This window comes from Tasmannia lanceolata, unplaced genomic scaffold, assembly GCF_043159265.1.
Source record: "Tasmannia lanceolata isolate RefF3 unplaced genomic scaffold, GAP_Taslan_0.1 ptg000008l, whole genome shotgun sequence".
NCBI classification, from domain to species: Eukaryota; Viridiplantae; Streptophyta; class Magnoliopsida; order Canellales; family Winteraceae; genus Tasmannia; species Tasmannia lanceolata.
The window spans coordinates 29691346-29719294 of record NW_027518685.1 but is presented as its reverse complement, the minus strand read 5'-3'; the positions used below and the strand labels follow the sequence as shown (position 1 = coordinate 29719294).

The 27949-nt window shown below is 38.6% G+C and overlaps 1 protein-coding gene across 2 annotated transcripts; it reads left to right on the top strand.

Moving 5' to 3' along the window:
• Position 1: 1 nt before the first annotated feature.
• Positions 2-27072, top strand: LOC143885116 (Spc97 / Spc98 family of spindle pole body (SBP) component). Of its 2 annotated transcripts, XM_077389115.1 has the most exons (14): positions 10-972; positions 12809-13567; positions 14497-14703; positions 14832-15194; positions 15869-15999; positions 16233-17411; positions 17522-17663; positions 17785-17944; positions 18103-18266; positions 19656-19741; positions 20460-20559; positions 23317-23378; positions 24389-24548; positions 26241-27072. In XM_077389115.1, exons 1-14 carry the CDS (start codon positions 922-924, stop codon positions 26397-26399), a joined length of 3723 nt encoding a protein of 1240 aa, XP_077245230.1. In that variant the 5' UTR covers positions 10-921; the 3' UTR covers positions 26400-27072. The 2 variants fall into 2 exon arrangements, 1 of the variants encoding a protein (XP_077245230.1); XR_013253145.1 differs by lacking the exons at positions 23317-23378; positions 24389-24548; positions 26241-27072 and having other exon boundaries at positions 2-972; positions 18103-18283; positions 20460-20512.
• The last annotated feature ends 877 nt before the right edge of the window (positions 27073-27949 follow it).

The window sequence follows — 27949 nt, the reverse complement described above, 5'->3', positions numbered from 1 at the left end:
ATTTCCCTTTACACAGCCATCGAATGACGGCAAAATCGGAGGAGGCTTCATCTGCTGTTGAGAAAGAAAAACCTAGAAAAAGGCTAAAAGAGAGTGAGGCAAGAGGAAGAAAGGAGGCTGCACAGAGAGAGAGAGAGAGAGAGAGAGAGAGAGAGACGACTCCGGTCATCTTCTCCGGCGGTCCTGCCGGAGATCTAACCTCCATATTCGCCCAAACCCTCCTCCATTGCAACCTCCACCTCCAAGATCAAACCCATCTCTTCCCCAACTCTAACCCCATCCCACCTTCGTTTCCACCGACCACTTTTTCTTCCCTTTGCCATTGATTCCGGCAAGCACCACCTGAATCCGGCGAGCTCCATTAAATCCGGCCACCCTTTCCCTTGAAAGTCAAACCCCAAGACCTCCTTCTATCACTAGCAAACCCATTTCCATTTCCATTTGAGCTATAGCCACGATCTTTGACACCTCCATTTTTCGGCAATCCTTGCCGGAATCCGGCACCATTCTTCGGCAATTCTCAACACCGCCCAACCCATTTTCTCCCCTGCAACTACACCTCCCCGCCAATACCATAGCCATCCACCACCTCCATACCACCATCACAACAGCCATTAAAACCCCCTCCATCAGCCCTTGCCTCCATCAAATCCGGCAAACCCACTATTTCCTCGCCTTCTCCGACCATCTTCTCCAGCCCCAAACCTCCATTATTACTAGCCCAAACCCTCTTCTCCATTAACACTTAGACCCCCTTTCAACACCAAGTTCTCAGATTTTCAGCCACCCATCCTCATTCCCTCTAACCTCCATCGCCACCCATTCATTGCCTTCATCTAATTTCAGCAATCCATTGCATTACTTTCATTTCTTTTCACCATCTCCTCCATTCCCAAATGTAGCGGCCATTTCTATTTGGCAATGACGAAGGATTTTTGCACAAGCTCAGTTTTGCCTCCATCAATTGATCAGGTAAAATTTCTCTTCATCTTTTAATCATTGTTTGGAATGCAATTCAAAATAGTCATGCAATTTGGATGTGGTAGTCTTTGATAACTTCTTTTGTTGGGTGGGTGTATCTCTTCATATGATGTTTTTTTAACTCTCTGTCTGAAGAATGGAAATTTGAGGGGAGTTATACCCGGATCTAATGGAGGGATAAATTGGGTTTGGGGTGATTGCCAAGATAGGGTAGTACTTATAAAAACACCTTTGCCTGCTGATATTGGCTCTATCATGTTTTAATCATTACACCAATCTAGTTGATCCTTTTATTTCCCCTTTGTTAGATAGTAATAACTCTAAGAATTTTTGAGCTGTTTGATCCTCTTTCAAATAATAAAAGATGAGACCAGAAAGTGCAATTTAGGATTTGTGTGCTTGTAGTTCTTGAAATGATTTTATGCCTCTGTATTGGGACTCATGGATCTTGCATCTGTATTGTATAGGTTTCATTTAGATCATGGGTTCTTAATAATGGTAGTTGAACATGTTTTTCAAATGGAACAGACACACCATCTCATTAGATCAATGCTTGTAGTTAAAGTAATTTGGTTATAAGCTTGTTTTAGATTTGGGAATGTCAGGAGCCTATCCCATATCAGTTGTCCTTTTCCACACCGAGCTAATTCCTCAAGTTGCTTTAATGGCTCACAAGGACAGTGAAACCAATAGTATTTGTGCAAAAATGTTCAGTCCTCCTACTAATTCCTTATGCTGTTGACTTCACAACTCTAATATCGGTTAAACCTCATGATTCTTGAAGTACTTGGCCAAACCATGAAAACTTGCCAATGGGCATTTGGTCTCGTTTTGAACATTTAAGTGTCGTTTATCTGAGTATCAAAAGGCTAAGTTTCAGCCTTTGAAAGTGCTTCCACTGGGTTCTAGATGAGATAAAGGAATATTTTAGTCTTTAAAATGATTTCTCGCGGGATTCTTGGTTTTATATTCTCATCTATTGAGGTAACCAAAGTGGGTTTTGATCTCTAAACTTGATTCTAGTAGAATTTGGTCTCCATTTTGAGAGCATCTGAAGGGAAGTAAAATGTCTATGATAAGGCTACTCGGAGCGTCTCTTTGTCTCTTCTTCTTTCTTTCTTCTTCAAGTTTTGTGTCGATATTCGGGTTTCGTTTTGGAGTTTTAGAGCTTCTCCTTGCTTGCGGGATCTTCATTAGCATTCGGGATCGTTACCCGCGTTTGATATGTCCCTTGGTTTTGGAAACTTTCCTCTCGAGTTCAGGCGATGATGGGGTGTTTCTTGAGCCAAACCCCCTTCACCCTTCTTGTCCTCCTTGTACTAGGATTTTTCATGGGGTTTAGGGATTCCTTTTTCTTTAGGACCTTCGCTTCTTACAGGGTTGAGAGTTTCTCCTTCTTCGGGTTCACTCTCCTCACGTTCCTAGGGATCTTACTTGGGCTTCGGGATTCCATCAATTATTGGAACATTTCTTCGGGTTTCTTCTTCAGTCAGTCATTCTCCTCATGTTCCTCGGGATCCTTTCCGAGTTTCAGGATTCCCTGGATCATAGGAACGCATTTCTCTCGGGTTTTGGAGACGACGGACGGCAACCTCCTGAGCCAAAACCCCCTTCCAATCAAAAGGGATAAAAAAATACATAAAAATCAAATAGCAAAAATACAAAAACAACAAAAAATATCAGAAAACAACAAAAGCGTTTTTCGAAAAGCTGATTCGAACTACGTTGGCTTGATCCCTTTTCACAGGGTACGTCGGCACCTTGGACCGTCATCCCAAGTTCAGTCAAACTTTTCAATAAAATCATTTAAACCCTTCAAAAAATCATTCAAACATTTTCTAAAAATCTTTCAAACCTTTCACACCAAAAATCAAAATGGGCAAGGATGAATGATTACCAGGTCACTCAGAGCCTTCCTTTCATTTCATTTCCGATTTTGATCGTGGTTTTCCGGTTTTATCGGTTTTCCGACGTTTTATCGGGTTTTGGGACAGGCGACGACGTAGCGTGGCCCCTTCACAGGGATTATCCTCGCTGAGCCCAACGATAGGCTATGACGATCGTGAGACTTATCCGATCTTTAGCGGATCAGGATCGCTGAGTTTGATTCATTAGAATCGCTCCCTGAGCCTATCGTACGCTCCCTTTTCTTTTCCCTGGCATTCTTGGTCCTCATGTACCGTTGATTTTCCGATTCATTTCTTACCCTGTATCTTTTAGCTCATTGTGTGTTTATCTTTGACTTCTTATGTGCTACTGTCAGCTTGCTTACTTCCCTAACATGAGATTGATTATTATTTTCTTAGCATTATCTCTTACATAGGCTCGCATGCTAGTGTGCTTATTCTATTGCTTTGGTAGTTTACTGTTGTGCTTATCTGTCCTCTCACCTGCTTAGTTGTAGCATTTATTCATCTTATCTTGATTATCTGCTTAGCTGTAGCTATGCGTGCGGATGTTACTGCTTTCCTAGATGTGATGGGTTGGGATTAGATGCGATGAGTTAGGATTTGGATGTTTATTTTCTTTTGCCCATCCCCGGGTCATGCATGCTTAGATAGACGTTTTCTCGGGGATACTCGTTCCCATTTCACATGATTTTAGCCCAAAACTCTTCAAAATTAATTAAAAATGGCATAAGAGACCAGGTGCTTGCACTTGGACGAATTGGGGGCGCTTAACACCTTCCCCATTCATCATCAGGCACAGACTTTTGTATCTCTGGTTATCCGTTGTAACAGAGTATTTCATGGGATCCAGGGCCTACTTCCTTGGATGACGACTCTTCTTTGTTATAGGTACATCTTGGTTCCGGGATAGTCCTTGAATCGAGAGGTATCTCATTTATATCGCCACCCATGCTGTGAGTGGCACCATTTCGAGAGTTCCTTGGTAGAGCTCTCCTTCACATTGTGGAGATCTTAGAGGATCGGTGTGGGATCTCGTGTCCCTCGCCCACCGTCCTCGGGATCGGGGTCCACAAGGACTAACCAATTTAGGTTTGTTGATCATCAAAACAAGCTGATTAGTTGAACCTATGGGAACCCTTGGGCTTACAGACACGCAATACACGTTCTATGAGTTGATGGACTGCTTCCTTAATTTTTTTGACTTCATTGGCTGTGTGTTTTAATGAGGAGCCTCCATAAGAACACCTCGACCACGCCCACCATTGTTAGCCTTGGTAGTCACCTCTTTACCACCATGGTTTGAAATTTCGGTTTCGGCATATATTTCGTTCCTAGCCGAAATCCTAAAATTTCGGCCGAAATTAGGTAAAGACGCTCGAAATGCCGTTTTTTGGGGTTGGAATTTGGGCTGAAATTTTGTAAAGGAATAAAAAATTAATATTTTTTTATGAAATTTCGACCAAAATTTTGTACGTCTCAGATATTTCGGATTTCAGTCATTTCAGTGTTGGTGTTGACCGAAATCAGAAATTTCGGTAGAAATTTCAAACCATGTTTATCACAAATGAGTGCATTTAAAGATTGAAGAGAACCATAGCCAATATCCAAGAACCAAATAAACTAAAAGGGGTTGTCCCAGAGTAAAGCAAGGGGTGAATATATCATTTCGCGAGTAAGGGGCCAATATATCATTCGGCTTTTAATTATGTTGCAAGGAAGAGAAAAGTCCCTGCGCTTTAGTTGTGTTATAAAGCCTCCTACTGGTTAGGAGCCATTATAAACAACTAAAGCGCAGGGAGCTCCCTACGGTACAGCGCATGAACACTTTTCTCAGCAAGGAAATGATATATTTTTCTCTCTTTTTTTCCTAGTCCACCCCTCCTAGCATAAAAAGTGTGGTGGTAAATAGACAAGAGGAGGTGGCCTCGGTAAGAAAAGGGAGAAAATATATCACTTCCCCATAAACTAAAGGAACAATTACCAATGGGGGACAAAAATTAGGCGGAATTATCAGCAGGACCCATGCTTTTCAGAAATTATCAACGAGGGACAAAAGAGGTCTTGTCAGTAAAAGCTGGACGAAAATGCCCTTTGGCATTTGCAACAAGTTTTCACCTTGTTTTTTCCTTCTTCCCTCTTTTTTTACTTTTCCATTTTCACCTTTTTGATTTTTTACCCTACTAGTCATCTTCCTCCTTGTTCAGTCACCATTGTTGTTGGCAAGTCTTTAAAACCTGAAAGTTGAGTTCTTACCATCTATCTCTCTGTATCTAGGTTTTGTTTTTGTTTTTTTTAGGGCTTTGCACTATTTTTCATTCATCTGTTTATGATTTATCTTGTTTAGGGTTTAAGCGGTCTGTATTTTAGGGTTTGTTCTAGAAGTAATGCATGGATGGCTTCACTCACTATTTGGAAGACAAGTGGTTGTATAGGAAAAATTTGATGTAATACATGAATGGATGGTTACACATTTTTTTGATGTAGTTAAATTTTTTTGTAATACACGAATTGGGATGTAATACATGAAGTACATATAATGAATACAACATCCATTTCTCTTATTATTTCTATCATGAGCAGAATTGTAATGCCATTAGAAGAGTTGCTATAGACATAGGGTTTTGTAGCAGAAGGGGTTTATCAACTCTCTTGAAGGGAGTTATCAACTCTCAAAAGTAGGGTTACCAATTTCCAAATGGCTTATCAAGTGCCTGAAAATTGGCCGAGGGTACTGGAGTTTTGGAAGGGGGCTTTCAAGTCTCAGGGATTGGGGTTATCTAGTATAAAAAATGGGGTTACCAATTTTCGAATGGGTTTATCAAGTCCTTAAAAATTGGCCAAGGGTACTGGAGTTTTGGAAGGGGGTTTTCAAGTCTCTGGGATTGAGGTTATCTAGTATAAAAAATGGGGTTAACAATTTCCGAACGGGCTTATCAAGTCCCTGAAAATTGGTCGACGGTATTAGAGTTTTGGAAGGGGGTTTTCAAGTCTTTGGGATTGGGGTTATCTAGAATCAAAATGGGGTTACCAATTTCAGAACGGGCTTATCAAGTCCCTGAAAATTGGCCGAGTGTACTGGAGTTTGGGAAGGGGGTTTTCAAGTCTCTAGGATTGGGGTTATCTAGTATCAAAATGGGGTTACCAATTTCCGAATGGGCTTATCAAGTCCCTGAAAATTGGCTGAGGGTACTAAAGTTTTGGATGGGGTTTTCAAGTCTCTGGGATTGGGGTTATCCAGTATCAAAATGGGGTTACCAATTTCGGAATGGGCTTATCAAGTCCCTTATGAACACGTTTTTACTTCCTGTTTTTTTTTGCTCTTTCATTTTCACGGTTTTTTTTTCTTTCTACCCTACGATTCATCTTCCTCATCCGCTATTAAAAGGGAGAAGGAGAAATGCAAAACCCTAAAACAAATGAAAAACAAAACCTAGATATAGAGAGATAGATGCGAATGAACTCACGTTTCAAGTTTTCGAGACTTCCCAGTGACAATGGTGGCTGAATGAATGAGGGAAGATGACTGGTAGGGTTAAAAAACAAAGTTGAAAATGGAAAAGTTAAAAAAAGAGGAAAAGTAGAGAAAAGAGGGAAAAGTGATGTAGACACCCCATTTTGACCGGGCCCTGAGGTCCCCAAAGCAGGGTCGAGGTCTCGAAGTTAAATAAATTCTCGAGAAAGTGGTCCTAAATTGAGGGAAAATTTTAAGTTTCCAGCATCTTATTGTGCGCATTCGTGGGTACAAATTGCCCAGGAGGTTGTTTGCGTTCCCAAGATTACCCCTGCAAAATTTCATGGCAATTGGGCTAAAAATGTAAAATAAGACAGGACAATATTCAAAGAGAGGGGATTTGCCTTTTTTTATAAGGGTAATTAGGGTAATTCCGGTATTGCTTATGTTGCAAGCAACCTTTAATAACCATTGGATCAAATTAGGAGGTTAGGCTTGTGTAGGATGAAAAGAATCTACACACCAAGGCAGTTGGCTCTTCGGCATAAAGTCACGGGTATGCTCCCTGTTGACGAGTGTTCGACTCCCGCCTCCGACTTACCTGATACACGTGATGTGTGTGTCGTTGCGTGTATCCGTAGGGACTAGTCCTACTCCCGAAGGGCCTGGGGACATCCTACGTCATCAAAAAAAAAGAAGAAGGAATCTTTCTTTTTATTTTCCCCTTTTCTTTCCTGAGCCACCCCTGGTAGTATGAAAAAGTAGTTATAATTACACTGGGGGGGGGGGGTCGAAAATACCTTTTTTCTGATATAAAACCCCATCGATTAGGGCTCTGAAGAGGAGGAAGTCTCTTCATTTTTTTAGATATAACAGAGAGAGAGAGAGAGAGAGGCCGACCATCTTCTCCGGCCATCTCCCTTGCCGCTGGCAAGCATCACCGTCACCACCATCTTCACCTATAAACAGAGAGAAAAAGAGAGCAGAGGAGAGAATCACCAAACCCTAACCCATCTTTGTCTTCTCTGGCGAGATTCCGGTCGGAATCCGGCCAAGCCCCGGCTATTTTCCAGCTCCTTCTTCTTCCCTCTACCCAAATCAGCCACCATCCAAACCCTCTTCTCCATCTCAGCCGTTTTCCCCAAAACCCATTTTCGAAAACTCAAACTCTCCTCCATTTTTTTTTTCCGGCCACCATCCCCATCTCCGGCCAGCCTCTTCACCATCAAACCTTGTTTTTGCAAACCCCATTAAAGCCACATCCACCACCATCCTCTCCATCATTTACGCCCAAGCCTCTCCACCATCAAAAATTATTTTCCCAAACCCACCGGAATCCGGCCATCCACCATTAAATCCGGCCGGATTCACTCAAGCTCCATTATCAAACCCTCTTGCTACCTCCTTTAGCCCCATCCTCTACCATCCCCATCATCATCAAACCCTCATTTCACCTACCCTCAAAACCCCACCCGTTCATCTTCTCCACCTCACTACTGTCATAACCCTTTTCCATCTTATTCTAGAAAAAAAAGAAGAGGGTCCCTGTTTTTATAAGAGAAAAGGAGGAGGGAGAGGTGAGACTTGCAGAGATAGAGGGAAGGAGAGATAGGTGGGGTTTCGGTGAGCTTCTCCTGCCAGCCTCCCTCCATCGCCATCTTGCTAAGTACAACCTCAATTTTAATGACCTCTACAAATTTCTTGTGGATTCAACCCTCCAGTAATTCCTATCCAGCTCGAGTAATATTCCTAGCTTCCTTCTTTATTGCCAAATTATGTGTGACTGCTTGTTTTGTTTCCTGATGGCATATCATTAGTTCTTGGGTTTGATGCTAATTTGATCAATGGATTTGATCTGAATTTCAGTTTCTGTGGTGAAAGGATTATGAGATTAGTTATGTCAAATTGAGAATGGAAATTAGGTGATAATGTTGTCCCATGTCGTGGGTATTGGTGCATGCATTACCTGATGGTATGTTTTGCTTCTAAAATGTTTCTCAAGCTGATATCTCGACATCTCTGTTGATTGTTCCCTTGTTGGGTTTATCATTTGCCTCATTTTTTTTTTAGAAAACAAGGATTTGAGTCATACAATCTTTGCATTATTAAAATCTTATCAATCGTTTGGGAGTCTTTGATATAGTAGTTGATCTCATGAAGTTGGTGGCCTAAACTGTTCATTTTTTTTTATAATAGAACTTCATTCTTGTCCAAAGCTTTGGGTGGATGCTCACCATTGAAAATTACTGGGATCTAACTTGTTTAACATGATTTTTTTTTTAAATTTGAGATGGTCACTTATACTATTTGTCCGAGGATCAAAGGTAAATGGGTTAGTGGAATGAAGTTTAGGAGCAGTCCCTATTCCATATGTTAACTTATTGAATATCTTGTGTTAAGTGTGTTGATCAAATAGTTTACCACTAGTCATCCAGTGAATGGGTATATTTGGGAGTGTTCTGAATAATTTGCTGAATACCTCTTTGGATGGATGTTTATTAAATGTCATTTTTAGTAATCATCATATGAGAGGTTACAACTTGGAGGTATTCTGAGGTATCTGTTGGACAGATTTTGTTGTGCATGTCTATCTAATAATCTGTCAATAATCATGGTATGAAGGAGTGCATGCAACATGAGCAAATTTTAAATAATCTGTAGGGTGACTATGGTGTCATGTAAGGTAATCGAATGGAGTATGAGCAATCAGTACTTGAACAGGTATGATCTGGAGTAATCTGTTGCGTATCATTCGGCATATATGCAAGTTGTCTTCTAATTTGATAGCATGTTCGTAAGGAATTTTTGTATAGAGGGTCTTTTCTGGGGTGCTACCTTGTGCTTTTGATACTATAACCAAGGAAGGGTTCTTCAGTGTCTTGAGTCTAAAGTCTTAATACTTTAGAGGTCCGGATGCTTCCCTTCATAAGCGTCAGAATTCCGGCTACGTTCTTTGTTTCCTTTCTCCTTCTAATCTGGAGGGGCTCATTTGATTCCTTTTCCTTGGGCCACTACAACCTTGGGTTCTCCATTATAATCCAGGATTATTACCAGGAGATAGGAGTCTGTCCTACCGTCATGCAGAGTTAGGAGTCTATCCTGCCTTTCATAGAGTTTAGGATTCTGTCCTACCTCTATAGTGTCATAGGAGTCTGTCCTAGCTTTATAGAGTTTAGGAGTCTGTCCCACCCTCATAGAGTTTATGAGTCTGTCCTACCCTCATAGAGCTTAGGAGTCTGTCCTACTCTCGTAGAGTTTAGGAGTCTGTCCTACTCTTTATAGAGTTAGGAGTCTGTCCAACCCTTATAGAGTTTAGGAGTCTGTCCAACCTTCATAGAGTTTAGGATTCCGTCCTTCTATCTTTCAGAGTCTGTCTTTGCATGTTCCTAGGCTTCGTAGTTTAGAAAAAGGTTCGAACTACGGATGGCTTGGTTCCTAGCTGAGGGGTACGTAGGCAGCTCGGGCTTGCAGCTGGCATCCCGAGTTCAGTCACACCTTCAAAAACTTCCATAAGCTTCAAAACCTTTCAAACCTTCCCAAAATACAAAAATTCTTCAAAATAACCTTGCAAACCATTTTCAAAAGATCTTCCCATAGAGTTAGGAGTCTGTCCTGCATAGGTTGTTGCTTCGTGTGTCTGGTCGTGTGAGTGCCATGTCTGGTCGTGTGAGTGTCCCTAAAGTTAGGAGGCTTCAAGTCGTGGTCGGTTGGACACTTAGTCGAGCCGATGACTAGACTAGAACGTATTTAGATAGCCCATTGTTTTCCTTAGGACACACAACCTAGTCACACATAGGATGTAGGGCCCACCTGCATTACTTTAAGGCTAAAAACTTGTAGTAGCTAGGGCATATAGGGAGTCCTAAAAATCACAATTCACTTGAACTTAAGTAATAGCAAGAAGCTGTTGATCGAGTCTAGGATAGCGGTCCTAGATGGTTAGGCATTGTAGTTTAGAATAGGCCGCCGAACTACGTTGACTCTGATTCTTCCCGAGGCCGGGATACATAGAGCAGCCGGGATGGACGGCCACTGTGGTCCGAGTCAAGTATTGCATTAGAGTTTAGGGTTTGTCGAGTCGAGTCGTGTGTGGAGTCGTGTTGTGTTGTGTGTTTTTGCCGTGTTTTATTACTTTCCTGTACAGACCTTATACCTTTAGCTGTAGTGTGCATGTGTTTGCCCATCGGAACTTAGACACCAATTAGGCATGACACTCATAACCTAACTATTCTTAGGTGGCATGTCTTTCATTTCTTTTTGTGTGCTTAGTATTTATCTCCGAGAGATGCATGATTAGATAGACGTTATCTCGGAGATATTCGTTCCCATTTCACATGATTTTTGCCCAAAACTCTTCAAAATCAATAAATAAATGGCATAAGAGACCAGGTGCATGCACTTGGGCGAATTGGGGGCGCCTAACCCCTTCCCCATTCGTCATCAGGCACATACCTTTTGTATCTCTGGTTATCTGTTGCGACAGAGCATAGTATGGGATCCAGGGCCTACTTCTTTGGATGACGACTCTTTCTTTGTTTAAGGTACGCCTCGAATCCGGGCTAGTCCCTGAATTGAGAGGTATCTCACTTTACATCTCCACTCATGCTGTGAGGGGCACTCTTTCGAGAGTTCTTTGGTGGAGCTCTCCTTCACGTGGATGATCTAGAGACTTTCTGGGGGGCCGTCCCCCGCCTCTCTCGGATCGGGGTCCACAAGTGGAAAAGCAAAATGTGAAGCTTAAAGAAAGGGCATTTTCGTCCAGCTTTTACTGACAAGACCTCTTTTGTCCCTCGTTGATAATTTCAGAAAAGCATGGCTCGTGTTGATAATTCCGCCTAATTTTTGTACCCCATTGGTAATTGTTCCTAAACTAAACACCCATAAACGAAATGGAGCGTTCGTTGTAAAAATAGGGGATATGATTATAGTTTTTCCCCATTTCTCCCAGAGAGAGAGAGAGAGAGAGAGAGAGAGAGAGAGAGAGAGAGAGAGAGGGATAGGGATAGGGATAGATCCGAATCGCGTTTCAAATGGCGGTCGATTCGCGTTTCGAATCTTTGTTGAAACATCTGAAGCTCGAAGATCCATGGGTTCCTCCCAAAACCTGAGAATCAATTCCTTCTGAAAGTGGAATTTCTCCATCATCATCCCATGATTATTCCAACTCTAAATCTTCCGAAAGTGGAATTTACGATCCCTCCACGGTCTCTGTGAGTGAAAAAAAAATAAAAAAATCCCTAATCTCTACTCTCTCTCTATCTCTTCCAAATTCATCTACTAGTTTTGATTTGAAATCTAATATTGATGATTCTCTTTGAAATTCTTTTGAAATCTAATAGAGATAGATTATTCTCTTGCATTTTTTTAATATGTGCTAACCCTAGAATTCGAAAATGGAAGAGGCCATTGATGTTGGCACTACCATGTTTTGATAACTGCAAGAACTCGGCTTGTTGGCGCTACCATGTTTTGATAACTACACGAACTCGGCGGTTTTTGGCATTACCATATTTTTATAACTGCACCAACTCATCTTGCTGGCATTGCCATGTTCTGATAACGGCACGAACTCTGTTTGTCTTTTAGTATTTAAACAGCTGTCAAAGGTTATTACAGTTCCCAAACAAAAAGCTTTCAGAAGCCTATTTTAAAGAAGGAAGAGACAAGCTGAGTTTGTGCAGTTATCAAAACATGGTAGTGCCAATATTAGTAGCCACAAGAAATAGAAAAAAATTGTGAAGATAGTATCATATCAGTGTTGATACCACATTTTATTAGAATTATATATCAACTGAATGATTTTACTAAATTTCTACCTGGGCCAAGTTGAAATTCCATTGATGGATATGGCAAAGAGTTCTTTTTTTCCAGAGAAACAGAAAGCCAATAGCATGTATGGTTCTTTGGGATTGGTTTTATGTTTTTCAATATTTATGTTTTATTTTTGAATTTTAAATATTTGCGCCGTTCAATTGTTTCCTCCAATGGAAAATATATTTACTTTCTACCTTATTATACTTTTTATGCCACCCATCAACTAATCGACTTTCTTTAAACAATTAGTCTGTACACTCAGCTTTTTAACTACTTTACTGCCAATTTCTTCTTCAGAAGTGTGAACTTGGGACTTTTCTTGGAGGTTTTTTTGGTAGTGAAATGAAATGATGCTTGCAGTGAAGCAAGGGCATTATTTGGGGTCTGTTTCTGTCTACATTGGTTTTAGTATTAATTTGTTCCATATATAAATAGAAAACCTGCTCCTTGATTGTTTTCCAATTCTTTTTTATTCTACCCAACTGCAGATTTACTTTCATATTCTACCTTGCTTTTACTAGGAAATTTTTTATCGAGATACACATGTGTCAGGGTTGTCCTAAACAGCCGTCCTAATATTGCAACGTGTACCCAAATGGGTGTATTTTTGTAATAAAAATTATTATTAATGTATACTCAACACATGGTGCAGGAGGCCGTTTTGGTGAGGTTGGTCATAAACGCATTACAAGGTGTAAAATCATCACTAGTTAGCATTGAAATGCTCTCTGCAGCATTTTGTTCCGATCCAGCTGACAGAACTTTCCATCGGATTCCTAGTTTGTGGCACCGATCATCAAGCACAAATGCTCTGGGAAACATTCTTAAATCGATTGGGCACTCGGGTCTGGTATTTCACCTCCTCTACAAGTTTGTAGACTATTTTCTTGTTTCAAATTTCAACATAGGTGGAAAAAGTGGAGACAATAAGAAGAGGAGAGCAAAGCAAGTAGGCCCTGAATTTGCCGAAAGTGATACGGTAACTTTGAATTCTGAAATTTGCCATGGAGATGAGATGGGGTCTTCTCCTCCATATAGTCTTGTTAATCAGGCATTTTCCATTGCTGTTGGAAAAGTTTTGGAAGGATACCTTTGTGCTTTGAATACTTTATATTCATCAGTACATCTGAGGCATTCATTAAAGAATGTCAACGTGCCTACAACAGTTTCTCCTGATGTGGGCTGCTTCACGAGTGTCGTGCATTCTGAAATTTCTGTCTTAGAGGTTTACCTACATACGGAGGAATTGCGAACTCGCATTGAGTCTCTTGGAAATATTTGCTTTTTCAGGAATGCAGATATTGCCTTCTCAATGTCCTCTGTAGAGGATTTGACTGCTGAAATAACATTGCAGTTTAATAACTTCCCAAGAGGAGCAGAGCTACTTACATATTTGTATGTTCAGCTTCGGGTAAGCTAAGTAGAACTGTTTGCGTTATCTCATTGTATTTTTGTTTAATTTTTTTATCCATATTGGAGTTATTCCTTTATAACTGTTAGCCGATACTTTCTGTCATTAAGAAGTCTATTTATTTTTACTTGCCGAGGTTCACCTTGAACAAACTCATTTTTGTTATTCATTGTACATTTTCTAGCCCCCCCCCCTCTCTCTCTCTCTCTCTCTCTCTCTCTCGGAAATAGCAGAATGTAGATTTACCAAAATACCAGCACTATGTAACATCAAAAAAGTAAATAGCTATTATTCTCCGGATTGAAATTGCTATTGTCCAAATTAACCCTATGATGTAGACATATGCAACCAGCATCATCTACCAGTCTTGCAAAATCTGATGAAGTGACAATCTACTTCGATGTGCTTAGTGACCTTAGTCCTTTCATGGAAGACGAAATTAATAGTAACATGAAGTGCAACTTGGTTGTTGCAAAATAGTTTCATTGGCAAGGAGATCTTTAAAGTTTAAACCAATTTCCAAAAAAGCAAATACTTCAACTATATAAGCTCACATCTAGTATGAGCCATAGCTCTCTACTCTGCTTCAACACTAGATCGAGCCACAACACTTCTTGCTCCCCCAGGACGTGACACAAGATTACCTCCAAACGTACAATACTCAATACTAGATTTTCTGTCAGAAGGAGGTCATCCCTAACCTGCATATGTAAAACCTTCAACATTGAATTGCCTATGCTTTCTAAATGATAAACCATGTCCAAGAGCACCTTTTAGATACCATTCAAAAAAGAAAAAAAGAAAAAGAAGTACCTTTTAGATACTACACAATATGAACAACAACATTTTTATTTTAGGATGCTGATCCAGTCTATGATAGTTTCTTCTGGTCATGCTTATCGAGATTTTTACTAACATTTTTATTTTAGGATGCTGATCCAGTTCATCGTGCACTTCTCAAGTTTCTCTTTATTCGCTCCTGTGAACCATACATTGGTTTCATAAAATCGTGGATTTATCAAGCAAGAATTAATGATCCATATGCCGAGTTTATCGTAGAACATTTGGATGGCTCATCACCCTACTTCCATGGCAAAGCCGGGTCCAATAATGGCTCTTCATTGGCATCTATCAAGGTAATTTATTCATTGTAAGATTTTGAACTCCTTGTCTCTTATATAGGCATATATACAGGCGCGCGCGCACGTGTGTGTGTAACTGTCTTATGGAATTGATTCTAACAGTCTCATAGTTTGTACTCCAGGAGCGAGATGGAGTTACAGTTCCTTGTTTTGTGAAAGATGTTTGTCTTCCCCTTTTCCGAGCTGGGCAGCAGCTTAAAGTGCTTTTAGAACTGCTGGACATGTGCAGTTTGGTGACTGGAGGGGACCATAGTTATGGAAGAGTTTCTCATCTCTCTTTTCATTTGGGAAATCTTGAGGATATCCTTCCCTATTGGAATAGTTCTTCAAGTGGTTTTGCATCTTGGTCGTCCCTGTTAACTTTCAGCAAAAGGAACATAGAAGCCATGAAACTCAAACGGGAAACGATGTACAGAGTGATGCAGGAAAAACTTAAAAATCTTTTCCCAAGATTGAATGTGAGATATTGGAAGATAAGTTCCAGTGTAAGGCACCGTTTTCTTTCATTTGTTGCCATTCTTTTATCGATTATCATCTCTGATGTCATATTAATAGTAATAAATTAATAGCTTGAGGTACTTGTTCATGTAATAACCATGTATTTCTTGCTCTCTTCTGGCTGTGTTGAGTACTGCTATTAAAGTGGGGAAACAAGCGTCCTCTATAGCCCGGGACATGACATGAATGAAGCCCCTGCCTATTCTTACATTAGGCCTTGTTTCTTAAATACAGTTTTGATGTTATTTTTCCTTTTAAGAGATGAACAAAAGTGAAAAGAATATAATGTGTGGCTTCACATACTTTGAATACTTTATCATCTCTCCGCCAATAACCCTGTTTAAACCTGCTGTGTCAGGTCTTTAGTCCATTTTAGCAAGTGTCATTTGGAAAACAGATCTTGTTTTATTCGCTACTCTGGTCCCAAATCTTACGTCCAAATAGCAATTTTTGGCTGGCATTTTTAATGGACCTGACCACAGGTTACTAGTTGGGGTCTCCAATGTTTCCTCTGTTCCATAGTTGAGACTTGAGACTGTAATTTTTTCACCTGACTGTTGCTTTCCTCTGCCGTTTCTTTTTGCTACTGTCTCACCTACTGGTACTTTCTTTTGTTTTTTTATTGCTTACATTAATATCAACTTTATGGCATTTCTTCCAGGTAATTCCATTTTGTAAGCTACCTTTAATTCTTGATAGCAAAAGAAATAATCTGAACTTTCCAACCCCATTATTATGTGATGAGAGTTTGATGTCCACTACCTCAACTGCTAATAAAGAAGTCACAAATTTGTAAGTTCAACTCTCTCTCTCTCTCTCTCTCTCTCTCTCCAATTAGAAAATTTTCAGAAATTTGTTTGATCTGCATTACCTAACAGAGGCGATAAAGTTGATTCTTTCTCTTTTCTTTTATTCAATCTGTTTTTTCTTGACAAAGCCAGAGACTCTTATAAGTTCCAGTTACTTAATATTTTTCAAATGGTGATTTGTCTACTTAAAGGTCAGACTGTTGTCTAATGTTTCAGGGGTGCAGGTGCTGCGGATTCTGATTCTTCTAGTTTGTCAGATGATTTCTTGTCTGAGCCAGATCAGTTACAGTCTTCAGAGAGTTCATCTTTGAGCAATTTTGAAGCGGAAAACAACACAGAAGGATCGATGGAATTGCACAATATCTTAGTTGCTACAGAACACGGGGACTCTTCTACTCCAGGGTTCTCCACTTATTTTGCGAACAAAAGTATATTTCATATACCTCCTGGAAGTGAAAGGCTGTGGCCTTTGGAATGTGCATCCCAAGGAACTTGTAAAATGATGGATCCAAATCCCATTATTGTTCATGGTCACCCACATCAAAAGGAGATGGAGTTAACCCAATCCTCCCTGCCTCTTCATCTAGGGGACCCTAAAATGTTTAGGGCATCAGAGACTGTAGATACAGATTATTTATCTGGCACGTGCTGGCCACTTGGGAGTCTTCGAAAGAATCCTTTTTCTGCTCATGGAGAGTGCAGAAGTCAGACACAACTACAATTCAATGGATGTAGCCAAAAGTTGACTGAGAAAAACATGGAAAGTTTAACGACAGAAGACTCATATTGTGGTAAAATCTTTGGCTCTGAAAATTCTGATCTGGAGCTATCTATAGCAAATGCGTGTAGTCATCAGTCATGGAGCCTTCGGTATGACTACAATTTTCTTAGTATCAACCCCATGCTGACAAGAAACGCTTGGTTTCAAGTGACACATAGCTCTAGAAATAGAGGCTGCATGGATAATAAAAAGTCGGATCTGTCGTATTTTGATTTTTCATCGGTGGAGGATCTAAGTAAGATGTATGGGGAAAGATTGCATGCCCAACAAGACAACAGATTTCAAACTGAGCTTCCTTTATTTACGGACTCTCGTATTTCTTCTGGAAAGGGAGTGAATGAATACTCTGGTGAAGGGTACCATGATGGAGATGGCAATCCGGTTGATCAGGTGGATCAACCAGTTTTACCATGTAGAAACTCACAAGAAAACTTACAGGAAGAGTACCTTCCTACAGGGCCTTATGGTGGAGCTAAATGGGAGAGTCTGTTGAGCTACTGTGGTAAAGATGTCATGCATAGTTCTGAAGGTCACGAGGATAGTTCGGTCACTGGGTTCGAGATACCACTTGATGTCATTGTCGATCAGTGTATAGTGCAGGAAATCTTGCTTCAGTATCCTTGTGTGTGTGTGTGTGTATTAATTGCATTCTTAACAATTGGGTGTTTCTCATTGAAATCCAATGATTTCATATGTACCGCACTTTTTTTCTTAACTATGCCAGATATAAATATGTTAGTGACTTCACTATTAAGTTTCTTGAGGAAGTATTTGACTTGCGAGGACATTTGTTGGCTTTGCGGCGCTACCATTTTATGGAATTAGCAGACTGGGCGGATATTTTCATTATGTCTCTGCGGCATCATGTATAAACTTCCCAGCCAATTGTCATATCAGCTGTCAAATTACTCTATATTGAACTGTTTGATTGATGTATAGCTGGTGGTTGTTTATAATATACTTGTTTTTGTTTTATCTTCAAACCAGAAATGGCATATTTCTGAGGCCAACCAGAGAATATCAGAAATTCAAGGGCTCCTTGATTTGGCAATACAGAGGTCTTCCTGCGAGAGTGACCTATATAAGGAAAGGTTGTTTGTATACATGAAAGGCGATAGTATGATGCCAAGCTCAACTGGTGTAGTAGGTACTTTGTTTGATGCACATGCATTTTAATTTTTTGCAGCATAATTATGTTATGCATGGCATGTGTACCTTCTCTTTTCTGGCATTTTCATTTTATTTTCTGAAAATATTTTTTGCATTTTCCTTGCTATTAAGATTTTTTTATTTCACAATTGTCAGGTCTCCGTGCCTTTGATTTTATAGCTTTGGGTTACAGGGTGGACTGGCCCATCAACATTGTTCTGACCCCGAATGCACTAAAAATATATGCTGAGATCTTTAATTTTCTGACTCAAATCAAGCTAGCTGTTTTTTCATTAACTGATATATGGCGCTCGTTGAAGGTACACACACTTATGTGGTAATTGCTTTGTACTTTTGTAACATGCACACTCCACTTTATAAAGTTCTTTAACTTATTGTTTTATTTATTTTGGTTATTCTAGCCATACAGTTTTAATGTATATTTATCTAGATATCTGTTTCTATTTTTGACGTTTTTATGAAACTTAAACATATATTGTAAAATATCTTTCATTATTGTCTTATTAATGACTATGAATGCACCCTCTTTATTAATGACATCTACTACCGTTCACAAAAAAAAAAAAACTATAAATACACCCTTTCTCTTACCATGACCGTCGGCTTTTAGTTTCTTTGTAACTATTTTACTCTTCTCTCTTTAATATAAAGACCACTAAAAGGGCATGCATGGTAAAGGAATGGACTGAATTCATCATCTCCTTTATCTTATCTACGGAGTCAGTATGTCGCGTTTACGTGGTTACCCTGTGTGTCACTTTGTGTTTGTGCTTGAGACAATCACTCCATCTCTAAGCTGCATAGCCTCTTCTGGTATTCTTTTAACTGCTAATTGCTATTTCTCTAAACTCCATTGTTGCATGGTGTTATTCCCCATTTCTATTCTTTCATTACTTGATACTATTCAACCTTTTGGTTAAGAACTCCATGAGTCAATCATCGACTGGCATGCTGAACTCCCCCTTGGGACAGCTATTCAACCTTTTTGAATGGTTTCATCCAATATTCTATTCTAGTTGCAATCTATTGGTGAGCTGGGTCCTATTGGGGCAGCTCCTAGTTGGAGTTGACACATGGAACTCTTTGACAGTCATCAAAAGTTCTTTCCAACTTCTATCAGTCAAAACAAACGGATGTGCTTTTATCAATATTGCTACCGATGACAATGATGTAAATTATAGGGGCTTATATTTACGCCCCCTCTCATTACTGTGAATTTCATTCATGAGTTACGAGTCTTATGACAGCTCATTGGGAATTGTAACAACCAATGGAGTTAAAAAATAAAGAATGTCAGTTATCTCTCCAAATAAGGAGGGGGGTGATATAATAGTTCCTTATTATATCATACATGCAATATAGTAATTTTGACAATGTTTTGAGGAGTGGCTCTTCATGGTGGATGTATTTTTTTGTTTTTTGTTTTGCGTTAACGTGATTTCTTTCATGTCCTTCTAAATTTTATCCCATCAATGTTTTACTCCATTTGTCGCATTGTCATTCAATAGCCATTCTTGGAGTTTTCCAACATTTCGAGCTTGCTTGTGTATGAATCCTTTTTTCAATTGTTAATGACCTCTGTTTTCATCTGCTAGGAATTGGGGTTGAGTTTTTTCAATGTTTTTACATTTGCCTCTCCTGTTCTATAAATACATAAATTCGTTGTATTTCTCCATGTCGGTTGACAGGATCTGATGCATTTAATCAGTCACAATCAAGGTTCTGTTCCAGACGAACGGGAAATGAAGTACTTTAATATTTTGATGAAGATGAGGTACTTCATATAGTATCTCTTGTATTCCTATCATTTATGCTTTCTCATAGCTATAACTGATGTTTAATCCATCTGTTCAACATCTGCTCCCAGAGAATAGTTGTTGAAAAGTTTGTTCTTATAATATAGTGGTAAAACCTATAGATTTTTCAAAGGTACCCATAGGAAATTTCTTTAGGGGGGCAAATACAAGAGGAAAAGGGGAATAAGTTCCAGTATTTATATCATTTTTTAGTTCTGTCTATCAGAACGGGGAAGTGTATTTTAGCAACTTCCTATTCCTTAAGATTTTGGTTATTATGAAGCAAAATTCTGTAACTTATTTATCGAGTCAGTGCAGCGGTCTCCTTTTAGCAGGAGACCTGAGTATCAAATCAAAACTCCTATTTATAAAAAATTTCTGGTTATAAAGTTTGACTTAACCTTTTCTTTAGCTCGAAGAAACAGAAAGAATAATTTCCGAGCCAAGTCCTAAATAGTCGACTCCTGTTGAACTTTAAGTTACTTACTTGCAAATGTTTATTTTCCTTTAATGATTATCAAATTTACTATATTATCTTAATCGGAGGGTGTTTTAATTTTATTGATAAAATTTCCAACCACTCCCTGAAATATCAACATGATGAACTACAAGTTGGTGAATTTATTTTGTTTCTCTTGCAATCGAAATTAGTCACTTTCATGAAAAATATATCTGACCTTTCTGCTTGTGTTCCAGGCAACAAGTCAATCATTTTGTATCTACATTGCAGCAATATGTGCAATCCCAATTGTCACATGTATCATGGTGCAGGCTTCTTCACTCCCTTAAGCACCAGGTTGAGGCATTCCTTTCCAACGCTCTTGTCAATTCTTTTTAACTGTAGTTATCTGATACAGTTTTACTTGGTATGGTGGTATTTACACAAAAGTTTATCATGTTCTCCAACATTCTGTCAGGTTCTTTTGTGTCTAAATTGGCACTGTAGAATACCAAGAGATTCCTTAATATCTCAAAATAGGATCAAATGCGATGTGCCGCAAACGTCAAGAAACAAGATTTGCATGGTTTGGCAGTATGCCCATGGTTTTAAATTTCGGCTGAAACGAAATGGCCGAAATATTTCAATTTCGAATGCCACCAAAACAAAATCCACTTGGATTCGGAAACTTACAAGATTTCGCTCGAAATTTCGGCATTTGGTCGAAATATGCTGCAACTTTTCATGTAAAAAAGCAAAGCTTCTATCGATATTTCGAAAGAAATCCTGACAACTCCACTCACAGAAAATACAAGAACAACAAGATTTCTTTAAGATCCTTATGTATTGTTACCATCTCGGTCCCGGGTTTATCCCGTTTCCTTTAATAAAGTTTTTGCTTCCATTAAGAAAATGACTGAGATTCCTTTAAGATATGATATATCTAAAAATGCCAAAAAATAAAAGGAAAAACCAGCGACGAAGAATCTTACCTGTTTTTTTGTCGTGATTTCGTACTGAAATGTTTCTGTGATTTTACAATATTTCGGCCGAAATTTCATACTGAAACCGAAATGTTTCTCTTTAGCTGATGACCAAAACTGAAATTTAAAACCTTGAGTGTGCCTACATCCATGGGGAAGAGTTTCACTATTTCAGTTTAGGATTACAATACTCTCCTTTCTCTTGGCCAAGAGAACTCAAAGAAAACCTCAGAACCCATAACCCTAATATGTGGCTTACATATCAATCCTACATAAAAAAAATTACCGATATATTCTTTAGCGCTAAACTGAAAATTCCATTAGTCTGTCATGGTGCTGAATCACTCTCAGAATACAAGACATCTGCACAACATGCACTATATACTACTTTGTTGAGTAGTGACACTGAACTTTTTCTAGCAAGTAGTAGGTCAATTTTTTTATTGAAACTTTCTATTGTTCTTTTCCAACATTCTGTCAGGTTCCCATTATAAAAAAAACATTCTGTCGAGTTCTTTTTAGTCTATACTGGTGCTATACAGCACTTTGTTGGGTATCAATTTTCTTTTATCTTCTGAACTTTTTCTAGTAAGTACTAGGCCTATCATTTTAATTTTTTTATTAGCGACTCAGAAATTCACCTTCAGTGTGTGAGCCAAGGAAATGTTTGGGTGTTTCTCATGCTGATAATGCATATACTTTCAAAGACTTAAAGATTCTTCTAGCTAATTTGGACAGGCTATTTAGTTAGCTTGTTTTGAGTTTTGACCAGTAATCAAGTCCAAAGATTGATCATCCTTAAATCCAAATTCTTTTCTTCCTGAAAATTGGTCGATGACTATTATTCTTTATATATGCAGAATTTGGAGTACTGGAATAGTTAATATTCATTCTTCATTTCTATTCGTCCGATCTCATCCCCTTTCCAAATGAAACCAGAGGGTTATCTCATTATGGTCGGGGTTGCATCTCTATCTTAACCCTTCCTTAGGAATTTGATGCAGATAGTTGGCCAAATAAGAGGCATATTTGCCCATTAATATTTATTTTCATGTTTTTAGTTTTCCAGGTTATTTACTTTCTAGGATTTTATTTTCCATGGAAACTAAAATCCCTAAAATAACATGGAAAATAAAATCCTAGAAACTAAATAACCTGGAAAACTAAAAACATGTAAATAAATATTAATGGGCAAATATGCGACTTATTCGGCTAACTATGTGCATCAGAATTACTCTATAATAGAGTTCCATGTCAAAATTTGTGTTTTACATGGTTCCATTAGACAATCCAAATGGAAGTTTGAGGAAGCTTTGGAAGTATCAAATTCAGGAAGGTATGTGGTTTAATACCATGTTTTTCAAAGAAAAAAAAATATGGGGAGATGTATAGGTGGGGCCACTTGTTCAACAATCCAACCATTCATCTGTTGGGCCACTGTGGGTGATCATGTGCAAAATGTCACTATCATTGGATGATCCTAACATCCAATTAATTTATAGTTCTGCCATAGTTTTAAAACTCCCCCCGCGTCCGCACCAAGTTGACAAGGATTTTTCTTCGGCCGTGTTCCATGCTGCATGGCCCGCATCTGTGTTTTTAAACACTGATTTCTGCAATGAATATTAACTGTTACTTCCATTTTTTTGTACCACCCCTTTGCGAGCCAGGAATCAGAAGCTTAGGAATTTAGGGTCATATGTGGGTGGTTTTTGGGGCATGGAGGATCCACTGTGGGGTCCAACAAGTGAAAGGTGTGGATCCTTGGACCAGTGATATCTTCACTTGCATCTACCGATCTTATTTTTCTTTGAAGAAATAGGGAAAACACCATATAATTCATCATAAGATCTAACTATTTCTACTACGTTTAAGGGGCTTACTTTTATTGTTTTATGCATTCAAATTGCCAATGTGATTATGACCTTGCTTTGTACGGTATTGGTAGCAATAAGTCAATAGCCTGTTTTCTGTTTTACCTTGTCATCTATTCAAAGTTGATCGACCATAGACTTAGGTGCCATACTCCGGTTTCTGTTATGTAATATTTGTCTTGTATGGGACCTCTCCTTCAGACATACTTTTGATCATTTGTAGTTATTTATTCATCTATTTGCTTGTTTTTACATAGGTCAAAGATATGCTGGACTTGGAGTCAGTGCATATGACATACCTTGCTGATTCATTGCATATGTGAGTTAAAATGTGATTTTCTTTTCTTTTTGTAACGATAGCTGCTTTTTTGAAAACTTAAAAAAAAACATACACAGAAAAGGTGACCTATCTGGTCACAAACTATGTTTCTTGTATACTTGTACCAGCCCAATGGCATGATATGATAGCAATACTAGTACCTCTTGCTTCTTTGATACTTTTTTCTGAAGTAACTATTTTACTTCAAATAGTTAATTTGCAGTCATCAGAAATCCCCCCTGTTGCAGGCATTTTCTTCACGGGTCATGGGTTAATTTCCGTTTACCTTTAAATTCATTTGTTTTCCTCTTCTCTGGCTTCGTGTGAAATCGAGGAAAGGAGTCCCCTGTGTGTCACCTATTTTTAGTTATCAAAGGGGGTAAAATTGTTCCTATGTGTATGAATCCTCCGTGCATCTTATCAGGAACTATTCACAAAGTGGCATAGCATTTTCTTTAGTTTCTTAAAAGTAGCTAACTATTTCGCAGGTTAGTCTGCTACCATATGGGGCTGTTTGGATATGCGGATTTTAGAATCTTAGATTTCTTCAAAATCCTGGATGGGAGACGAGAGAAGGAGACCGTCCTTCATTTTCTGATTTCTTGCCCTTCTTTCCATCGAGCGAGAGAGCAGGAGATTGTCCCGTGTTTCTAGCTTTTAGAAATCTCAGGATGGGGGAGAGATTTCTAAAACCTGGATTTCTTACTTAAAGTCCAGGATTCTAAAGAGAAGCGAAGCTAACAGTGAAGACGACTGACGTGGCTTTCAAACAAAAACCTGGATTCTAAAATCCAGGTATCCAAAGAGTCTCTCTATGTTCTATAGAGTTTAGTGTTATTTCCTTGATAAGTAGCACCTGTAATCTCCATTTCAAGAAAAAGAGGGGACTGTGGGGGCGGGGGGGGGAGCACCTGTAATCTTCCCTCATCTTTTCTGTGTTGCCGTGACCAAATTTTAGGTCATTGTAATTTACCCTGATTATAACTAAATTTTGATGGTTTGCTTTCTAGATGCTTCCTATCAGTTGAGACACAAACTGTAGCCTGCATCATCAAAAGCATATTGCAATGTGCACTAGACTTCCGGGCATGTTTTGCTGGAGGCGGATTAATTGTTGGATCCAATGGAGAAGGTACATTGGAGCTGCTTTCTCGGATAAATTTTTCACGGGTGATTCTCTTCTCTTTTTTCTTCTTATTGGGTGCCCCTTGATTCATTTTCTTTTCAATGATTTTTTTTTAATTTCTATTAATATTATAATTTGTGTGGAACATCAAGCAGAATAGTTTAGGGGTTTTCTGTGGAATACTGGGTTGGTTTCTATCTCTATCTTGTTTGAACTCTTTTCTTCTGACAATTTGATAGGCGATTTTGTCATATTTAAAATTATGAAAAAAATTTCCTCATCTTTTTGTGAACAACCCATGGCTCCCCTTATAGCCAATGTTCCATTATCGATTCTATTAATTAGAATTTTTTTTTGGGCAGGTAAGCTTCCATAAATTAAAGTTGTCTTAAATAAAAACAGAAAATTTTGTAATTTGTACATGGGCGATGATATTTTCACCACCCCCCCCCCCCCCCCCCCCCCGCATTACGCAAGCGCTCCCCCTTATAAGGTGATTTGACGTCAAAAAGCGTTAAAGTTGCACACTGTTCACGTCTAATCACCTTATAAGGGGAGCACATGCGTAATGCAGGAGGGTGTGAAAATATCATCTTCGTTTGTACATTTGTGATATTAAACCTAAGAATAGTAATTATATTAGTGATTCTAGAGGTAAACTCACTTTTTCAAGCATGCAAGGGGTATTTAAGGATATTATGTGAAAATTTGATTAGTATCAATTTTTAATTTTTTTGGATCTGATAACTTCAATAGTAGTGTAACAAACTATGACATTACTAAAATGGGAAACAGTGCCCTTGTATTTACTTAATATAGCATAACTCCATTATCAGTGCCATAAATAAGAGTTTCTATCTTAAATAAAGTTGATTCGAAAGTAGTAGTGTCTTCATAGCGACACTCATTCTAAAAGAAACTGAATGTCGCACCAGCACGCCACGAGTTTGAGATTGTGCATCAAAACCTAGATGAGTTGTCTGTGGGGTGGGGCCATTTTTGGGGACCTGGTTCGATTTGTTCGAACTATTCCTTCTTTGTCTTATTTCTCACACTAAAGAGTTTTTGAAGGCTTCTTCTAATGCATAAGGAAAAGGTGTTCTTTCAAATGATAGTCTTTTTTTTCTTTTATACAAAACTTAATTAGGATAAGTTGTATGAATCATATTGTTAAAGTATAAAAGATTAAATATTGCCTTTCTCCAATAGCTTAAGCTCTTGGAGAAACTGGTAGTTTCACATGGTATCAGAGCAAATGCCTGAGTTCAAAACTCCCCGATGTCAAAAAAAATCCACATGCAATGGTCAGCCCAAGGTGGGACCACATGTGCCACGTGTTTGCCAAGTGGGCCACACGTGAGGGGGAGTGATGTATAAAAGATTAAATACTGCCCTTCTCCAATAGCTTAAGCTCTTGGAGAAACTCGTAGTTTCACACATGAATCATACGATTTACGATTGAGTCATAAGATTCAATTGAAAATCACAAGATTTATACAAATTAAGATTCAATCGTAGGATTCAAAACGAAATCCATAGGATTTGATTTGAACATAAATGGTAAGATTTTCAAGTCTTACAATATCATTATATAGCACTGTGAAGGACTAGCTCTCTTTGGGTGTTTTCGTTTGGCACAGTATGTTAATTTACTTAGCTTTCCACTAATCATCTTGGTTTCTTAGTTCTGTTTACAATTCAAAGTGTAGTTTGTAAATCCATGTCTGATATTGCAGGTTCTTTCCACAAAAGCCACATTTGAGGGAAACCTGAAAGAGTTGTATCTGTGTTATCTGAATTCCCCAAAACACAATGAATTTGGCCTCTGGCATTTCTGGGAACATCTGAACTACAATGACTATTTCTCGAACATCATCAGTAGGGGCACAGGTTAGGGACCTCTGCAATATATTTTTTTTCAAAGTGTCGAGATTCAGAAATATGTGAGGGCTCCCTGTCATCTTTTATGAAAGAAGTGCTGACCATGAGGGCTATGAGGACACTAGACCAACATGTTGACTATGAGCTTCATCATGCATAGAGATTTTTGAAGTGATCATACCTTCAAGAATGACAGAGGCTGTTACTGACAGTGCATTGTACAGAGTTTGTTCAACCACTATTTTGGCAGTCCTATTTAACTTTACCTAAGTTTGGAACTTTATTTATAGCAATCTTGTTATTTGAAGCAAATTCATGCAAGATAATTGCAATAGATGTTGCAGTCTATTATGATTTACACGTGATCTAAGGCCTTATTCGTTTGAGATTATGATAACCGATGGTGAGGCCCTAAACGAATTATTGGAAAATTTAAAAGTAATTTTGAGCCCAATAATAGGTTTGGGGCTCACAGTCGGTTTTTATAATCTCAAACGAACAGGGCCTAAATCATGTGTAAATCAAAAAGGGTTGCATTTAGCTTGGAAACTGTGACATGGGCTTGTATGCCTAGTGTAAGCTTAGTGTTGAAAATTCAATGTAATATCACATATTAGAAAATTCAGATTCAGTTTTCGAGCTTGACTCAATCTGATTAAATGAAAATTTTACTGATATTTTATAAAAGGCTGGTGTTGGAGTATGGAAGCAGTATATGGCGTGGACAGACTGATTTGACTCAGGTGTGTTCTGAACTTATCAGCTAGTTTCGAGCATTTATAATTTTATTTTCATAGGTTTTTGAGTTGTTGGATCCAGTGAGAAGCCAAAAGAGGGTATGTATTCTGGGGTTTAATTAAGTTTCATCTTGCTATTCAGGTAATGCTTACATGGTGCATGTTATTATTTTAATCTTTTATAGGAGGAATATGAGGTTATTGTTGAGGGTCTAATGGGGGCGCCCTTGTAGCTTGTTTTTGCAAGGGTGTCCTTCAGTTTAGCATTCCTCTTTCTCATTCCAGTTGAATACTATTTCCTCTAGGACTTCTTTAAAACGAAATGCTAGTCCTTTTGGGATTATTCTTTGTTTGCAACAAAAAGATTTCAGTGTTTTAATCAGGATTCAAATCATAATCATATAAGACCATTTTTATTTAAAAAACAATGCCAGTCCCATTAGGACTGATTCATATAAATATATAATTAATGATAGTCCCATTAGGATTGATTCATATAAGCAATGGTAGTACCATTTGGACTTTGAATTGTAATTAATTTAGTTCATTCTTATTACAGTCTATAAATGAATGATAATTAGAAACCTTTTAGGATTCAATTGGTGAGAATCTTGTTTCATAAGATGGAAGTTGAAGCATGATAGTTTTACCCAAGATTCAAGGACAACTTCATGGGTTGGATTCAACCCAGTTATTACAGGATTTAAACTTGTTTTCATAGCAATTACAACCCAGTTCTCTGCGGGTTGTAATGTCAAAATTTTGGTCTCCAGCCAGCAGTTCTGAACTGATAAATAAATTTTGGGGGAGATTTAGCTCAGCAACTT

Bases quoted from the DNA above. Each gene is read 5' to 3' on its own strand.
- LOC143885116 (XM_077389115.1), top strand. From the start codon at position 922: ATGACGAAGGATTTTTGCACAAGCTCAGTTTTGCCTCCATCAATTGAT. The intron at 17,664-17,784 runs GTATAAACTTCC...TCTTCAAACCAG, and splicing joins TTATGTCTCTGCGGCATCAT to AAATGGCATATTTCTGAGGC. The intron at 19,742-20,459 runs GTACTTCATATA...CTTGTGTTCCAG, and splicing joins AATATTTTGATGAAGATGAG to GCAACAAGTCAATCATTTTG.